The sequence below is a fragment of the Triticum urartu genome, chromosome 6, assembly GCF_003073215.2.
Source record: "Triticum urartu cultivar G1812 chromosome 6, Tu2.1, whole genome shotgun sequence".
Taxonomy (NCBI): domain Eukaryota; kingdom Viridiplantae; phylum Streptophyta; class Magnoliopsida; order Poales; family Poaceae; genus Triticum; species Triticum urartu.
Genome location: NC_053027.1, coordinates 399,909,714 through 399,916,168, shown reverse-complemented (window position 1 = coordinate 399,916,168; position 6,455 = coordinate 399,909,714). Strand labels below are relative to the sequence as shown.

The 6,455-nt window shown below is 49.0% G+C and overlaps 1 protein-coding gene across 2 annotated transcripts; it reads left to right on the top strand.

Moving 5' to 3' along the window:
- The first annotated feature begins 1,220 nt into the window (after positions 1 to 1,220).
- On the top strand, positions 1,221 to 5,234 carry LOC125513758 (H/ACA ribonucleoprotein complex non-core subunit NAF1-like). 2 transcript variants are annotated; one of them, XM_048678948.1, is made up of 4 exons: positions 1,221 to 2,091; positions 2,544 to 2,621; positions 3,164 to 4,415; positions 4,989 to 5,234. In XM_048678948.1, exons 1-3 carry the CDS (start codon positions 1,249 to 1,251, stop codon positions 4,352 to 4,354), a joined length of 2,112 nt encoding a protein of 703 aa, XP_048534905.1. In that variant the 5' UTR covers positions 1,221 to 1,248; the 3' UTR covers positions 4,355 to 4,415; positions 4,989 to 5,234. The 2 variants fall into 2 exon arrangements, with proteins under 2 accessions (XP_048534905.1, XP_048534904.1); XM_048678947.1 differs by having other exon boundaries at positions 4,969 to 5,234.
- The last annotated feature ends 1,221 nt before the right edge of the window (positions 5,235 to 6,455 follow it).

Sequence of the window (6,455 nt, the reverse complement as noted above, 5' to 3'; positions counted from 1 at the left end):
ACCAATAGTGGAATCACAACATCTCGCATTGTGTGAGGGCGTGAGGAGAATACGGTGGCCCTAGTGGCTTCTTGGGAGCATTGTGTCTCCACACTGCTCCAACGGAGACATACTTCCGCTCAAAAGGAAGGAATTTCAGTAACACATCCTCGTCTTCACCGGCTCCACTCTTAGTTATCTCGTGCCTTTACTTGTGCAAGCTTATTTGTATTATATCCCTTGCTTACTTGTGTACTTGTTCTTGTTGCATCATATAGGTTGCTCACCTAGTTGCATATCTAGACAACCTACTTTGATGTAAAGTTTAAATTGATAAAGAAAAGCTAAAAATTGTTAGTTGCCTATTCACCCCCCCCTCTAGTCAACTATATCGATCCTTTCAAAGGTCCGCAAACAATCCGCCACTTGAGTACCCGGCGGCCCCGGTTCCCCGCCGGAGTGGCGGCCCATGGCTGCCGAGGCGAATGTTGGACGTGTCGTCGTCGTCCTCCTCCTCCTCCTGATCATCCGGGTCACCGGCGCTCGCCAGCGTCAAGGCCACGCCCGTGGAAACGCCGCTCGGTCGGCGCACCCGCGGCGCCACCTCGTCATCAACGAGGGCGGCTGTGCCTCCTCCTCGGCCCCCCCGCCTCGTCAAGCCGAAGACGGAGCCGGGGCTCGCCGCCATGAAGAGCGAGCACGATGGCGCGCTCGACGACGAGGCCGCCATGAAGTGCGTGTGGGAGGATTGGGCCCACCTCGTCGAGGCCACGGCGGCGCGCCTGGAGGTGATCGCCGCGCCGCCGTGGCCTCGACGAGGGAGGCGTCATCGTGCTCGAGGATAGTGACGACGACGTGTCGCCGCCGCCCAAACCAGTCCGCCAGGGCGACCCCGGGCAGGGATCCAGTAGGATCGGCCGTGTGAAGAAGGAGGACGATGACGGTGGCGGCAAAGATGGCGACTACGCCGTGTTCGGCAAGTTCTTCGACCTGTTGGCGCGGCAGCGGCCCTTTGTTTCTTTTTTAGTCGATTTTATGTTTCTATATGTAAAAAAAATTGTGGAACGCCTAAATATCGCCGAATCTATGTCGTTTTTTGCCGAATTTTGATCGAATGTCTTTTTAATAATGTTTATAAAAAACGTCTGAGGATGGCAGCTGGAAATTTGATCGCCCCCAAACCGAAAATATCATCGGTTCGCCTTCAGACGGCGCTTTTTTCTAACCCATGCGAACGGAGATGCTCTAAGCCCACCCAGGACGTTTGAGATGCGAAAGCCTCGTCTCCTTTGCTCACCGCCCTGGTCGCCGTGGCGAATCCCGCAACAAAACCCTAGCCCAAAACCCCCACATAGCCCCCCCGCAGTACTGAACCCTCCTTTGCGGCTTTGCCTCGAGCCCCACCCCGAGCCACTGTCACACTCCGTCGCGCCTTCCGCCTCTCCCCTTGCGCTCCCGTCGAGCCGGCGGCGCGGTGCCCTCGCTACACACCCCCGGCGTCACCGCTCAGCTCCGCCGGTACCGCCAACGCGTTCGCCTCTCCCAGCACGCGAGCTAGTTGCTATTTACACTGAGATGGATTCTGAGGTTCTGGTGAAAGAGGTACTGAAAGACGGAAGGGGGAAGGGGGAGGAGGGGAGCAAAGACGAAGCTGCTGTTCGTGCTGAGATGATTCCCGAGGTCTCGTTGGAAAAGGAAGTGGAAGGTGGAGGAAGCAAGGGGGAGGACCAGAGCAACGGCGAGGCTTCCGGTGATGCTGAGATGAATTCTGAAGTCTCGGCGGAAGTGGAAACGGAGAATGGAGGAAGCAAGGGTAAGGAGGAGAGCGAGGCCGAGGAGGAAGATGGGGAATCAGGGGAGGCTACTTCGAGTAGTGAGGAGGAGGAAGAGGATGACGATGAGGAGGGGGAGGAGTCAAGTGAAGCGTCGTCGAGCAGTGATGAGGAAGAGCAGAGGGCTAATAACCATTGTGGTGTCGGTGACATGGCGGCCCTCATTGAGGAGGGCAAATTGATGGTTGGAATCAATGATGACGATGATGATGATGATGACGAAGACGAGGAGGAGGAGGAAGCATCGCAGGGTCATGTCAACTCCAAACATGAAGCAGAGGTATTGAGATGTATCTTGTGCATTTTTTTCATATAGTACGTAGTAGAGTGTGAATCATTTGCTAGCGAGTTACAGTTCCTCTAATCAGCACAATTGACTTTACAATCAAGCTCTATTAGATGATGAATAGTACAAAATAGTACTCCTAATACAAGAGCTTGCAGCCATATCAACAATTGTTTATACAGTGTGCTAATAGTACTCCAGCTAAATCAACAATTGATTAGAAGTTTACGCTCAATTGTTTATACAGTGTGCTAACTTGTTGATTTGTTATATCTACGGTGTTGTAGAAGTTTATGCTCAATTGTTGATTTGTTGCTACAATCTGTATAATCAATTGCTAAAAACCGTAGATATAATACAAGAGTAACTTAATGGTATGATCCAGTATGTTTACAAAATAAGTTGTTAGTATGCCTATTATAATATCGATATGTCATACCTTGCAGATCCTTCCTCCAGTGCCGAAGATCGAAGTCCAGCTGGAACCACATCATAAGGCACTCCCAGTGGGAACAATTTCATCTGTAAGTCTTGTGTTGAACTTGACTTTTCATCTAAAGTCTTGTTCTCATTTATTTTGAACAAAAATCTATTAGCACTTCTTTTTTATTTCACATCTGGTGAACATTCAGCCAGCCACCTCCCATTTTGTGTATGTATAGATTATTTGCCTGGAAAAGCTAGAAATCTGTTGGACTTGTATTTGTATACACTATGATAATTTGACAGTATCAGTCGTTTTGGGATTCTGGATGACAGTGTTTACATATTTCCTGTATTGCAACTATTATCTAGTACTACCTCTGTAAACTAATATAAGAGCGTTTAGATCACTAAAGTAGTGATCTAAACGCTCTTATATTAGTTTACGGAGGGAGTACCATTTTTAATGGAATTTTTGTATTAGCATACTTCTCCCGTATGGTGCTTGAGATTTTTATTGATAGACAAGGCTTCTCATTTAGTCATAGAGTCAATGAAATGCACATTTATATTTCCTCTTTTTAGATAATACACAGTGTATTTCCTGTACGGTCCATATCTTGACTGTTTGCTGTCACACTAGATCATGGGTGAGAGAGTGATTGTTGAAGGGTCAGCGCAACACAATCCCCTGAATGAGGGTTCTATACTCTGGAGGACTGAAAGCAGGACACCACTTGGTATTGTTGAGGAATTATTTGGACCAGTAAAAAACCCATACTATCTCGTGCGGTATAACTCTGTGGAAGAAGTCCCTTCTGGGATCAGTGCTGGAACTGCTGTCTCTTTTGTTATGGAATTTGCAAATCATATCTTAAATGTGAAGGAGCTATACACCAAAGGCTATGATGGATCAGGAGATAATATTGAGGACCAAACAGATGATCCTGAATTTTCTGATGACGAGAAAGAGGCTGAGTACAAAAGATCATTACGGCTGGCAAAAGGGCAGACTGATAGGCAACTTGACTCTAAGAAGCATTCTGGTGATAAGAAGAGGAAGCAGCCCAAGGATGCTGGATTCCATAAGGGTATACCTAGGACCCATGATGTAGCAACACCAGCTCACCAATCAAAACACCGTATTTATCGCTCAGATATGGCTCCTGTTGCTGATAACTCGGGACGTTCACGTACGAGTGTACCAATAATGACACCACCAGTCACACTGAATCCTGCTATGGCATCAGCCATTCAGTTTGCAGACCAGATTGGTGGCTGCTTCCCTAACCCATCACACCAGTTCTTACCACAGCAGCCAAATGTGGTTTGGCCTGGTGGGTTTCCACCTTCTATGTACCCGAACATGGGAATTAACGGAGCTGCTCTTGCAGCTAATATTATGCAGAACATACTCAGTGGATCCAATCAATACCGGCAACATTACCAGAATCAGAATTTTGGTGGATTCCTCAATGGAATACCCATGATCCCAACACAGTTTATTCCGCAGAGCGGAATGCCTGTAAATCCAATGCCTTTTGGTGGACCACAAGTAAATCCTCCATTTGGTCCAACATCTGAACTGGGGATGGGGCAGGGGAACTTTGGTAATCTTGGGTACTTGGCCGGGGATCAAGGGCTGCCGCACCCTGGGTTGCCTAATGCTCAGGGATATGGGCGCCTACCATCGTCACATGGAGGTGGTGGTCAGCGTCCTATGCAATTCAATTCTGGGCAGTTTAATCAGGGGAGCTCGTCCTTATCTGGAAGAAGGCCACAACAACAGGGAGGCCAGCACTCACAGGGGAGAGGTAGTGGCGGGCATCACTAATAGGATAACTGGCAGGCGTGTATTTTTCTTCTTTGCAGGAAGAGTTATACTTGAGAGCAATGTAAGTCTCCCTGTAATTGTAGTTTTTACTCGCTCCTACTTCTTGATATAATTAATCCATGCGACTATGGTGCATGTTGCTCATTACTTCTGGAGAAGATATTTGTTATAAATTACTTAAGGATGGATAGATGATGAATTAGATAATTGGTAGTTTTGTATTGCGGTTTGCACCTAAAAGTGAAGTAAAAAATGCTTTATCGTGGTGTAATTTTCTGCTACCCCTTTGTGTTTATATGGAACCCGAAAGCAATGACATGTTTTCTTGAGGTTGAAAACTGAAACCCTTGATCTGTCCTTCGCTGAAAGAAATGGATGTGACAATGTCGTCGAAAATGTGCTCCTTCTATCGTGTAGGCATTATTGCAAGAAAACATGTCTTATAGTGTCACTAAGGTGTTTGAACTGGTAGCAACAGTAGCAATGATGGGGTGGCGGGTTTATCACATATGGCATCTGTTGCCACTTAAAAAGGAAACCTGTCTTCCAGTATTGATCTTTCCCTTAGTAAGGATTATTTAAAGAACCTTAATGTTTCTTATTTACCTTCTCAGGCCTTTTAAAATGCTTGCAGTTACCAAACAAATCAGGAAGCCTTTTCGGATGAATGAATCAGGAAGCTGATGGTGGTATTTTGCCGAGCCTCACATTTTGGGAAGATCTGGAGAAGTTCAGATTTGGGGAGTTAAGCTGATAAACTTGTACTTTCGCTTTCGGAAAAAGGCATTTGCTGCTTGGTGCGATACCTGAAAAATGTGAGAGTTGTTTCAGTTTGCATTTGGACGACAACAAGGAAAAGCACACCTGCACGACATGTTTATGCAAGGGATTTTCTTCCGATAGTTTCTAGGGCAGTAGTAGGCGCCGGTTCGGCCGGCGGAAATTTGGGCCGGCCGCTGTGCGTCCGTAGATGTGCTCTCCCCCAACCGTCAAATCCAACAAAAATGCTCGGTCTGTTCGCTCCTTCTCCCTGCGTGAACGCTCAGTGTTGCCGCCCGCTCCCTCGAGCCCCCGCTTGCAGCAGGGCGTGCCTCATCCGCAGCATCGTGACATATGCATCGCCGATAGCGACCATAGCCATTAGTTGTAGCAAATTCTGTCAATGGTCACAACAGAAAATGCTTTTTGTTGTAGCAATGCCGCCCAAGTCGTCGCTCGCGCCTGCAGTTTCCGTATGCCTTTGCAGCTTTGCTGCACACGGATGCAGCTCTGCCACTGCCTGTTGCGGCTCCTCCAACGGGCAGCCACCGATGCTGCACATGGTGACTGTGGCGATGCATGCTGGAACCGGCCATCAGGGTTGCTGCAACTGTGGCGACCATGAGCTTTGCAGCTTTGCTGCACACAGATACAGCTCTGCCACTGCCGGTTGCGGCTCCTCCAACGGGTGGCCACCGATGCTGGACATGGCGACTGCGGCGATGCATGCTGGAACCGGCCATCAGGGTTGCTGCAACCGTGGCGACCATGAGCTGGAGCCACTTCCGATGAGGCTGGGGATAACAATTTGGTGATGTGGGACCATGTTGGTTGATGCTGGAACCGGCGATAGCATACGCTGGAACGGTCAGAGAGGGAAGCTGGAACCGACGAGAGCAGCTGCGACGCTATCGTTGTCAATGTTGGAACTATAGGTGCAAAAAGCTGGAACCAACGACAGAATTTGTTGTCCGGCATCGCAAAAAGTTGTGACCAGGGTGCAAGGAAGCTGCAATCGTCAAACGACGACAATGACGATGCTGCAACCTGGAGGTGCAATTCTTTGCTAAGAACGACAACGGGTGCGCTGCCACGGTGACGAGGGAGGGAGGTGCGAGCTGCTAGCGGGGTCGGCGTGAGGTGTGTGTGTGGGGGGGGGGGGTCTTGGGGTGGTGTTGTGAGACCGCGATGGCGCCGTCCGTGGTGCGCGCGGAAGGGGCGAGGGGGAAGAAGGAAGGAGACGAGAAACGTATGGACTCGTTGAGGATAAGGTCGAAAAGAACGTGTGTGGGTCCCATGGCCGCGTGCGAGCGCACGGCTGACCAACTCAAAGTTCTTCCCT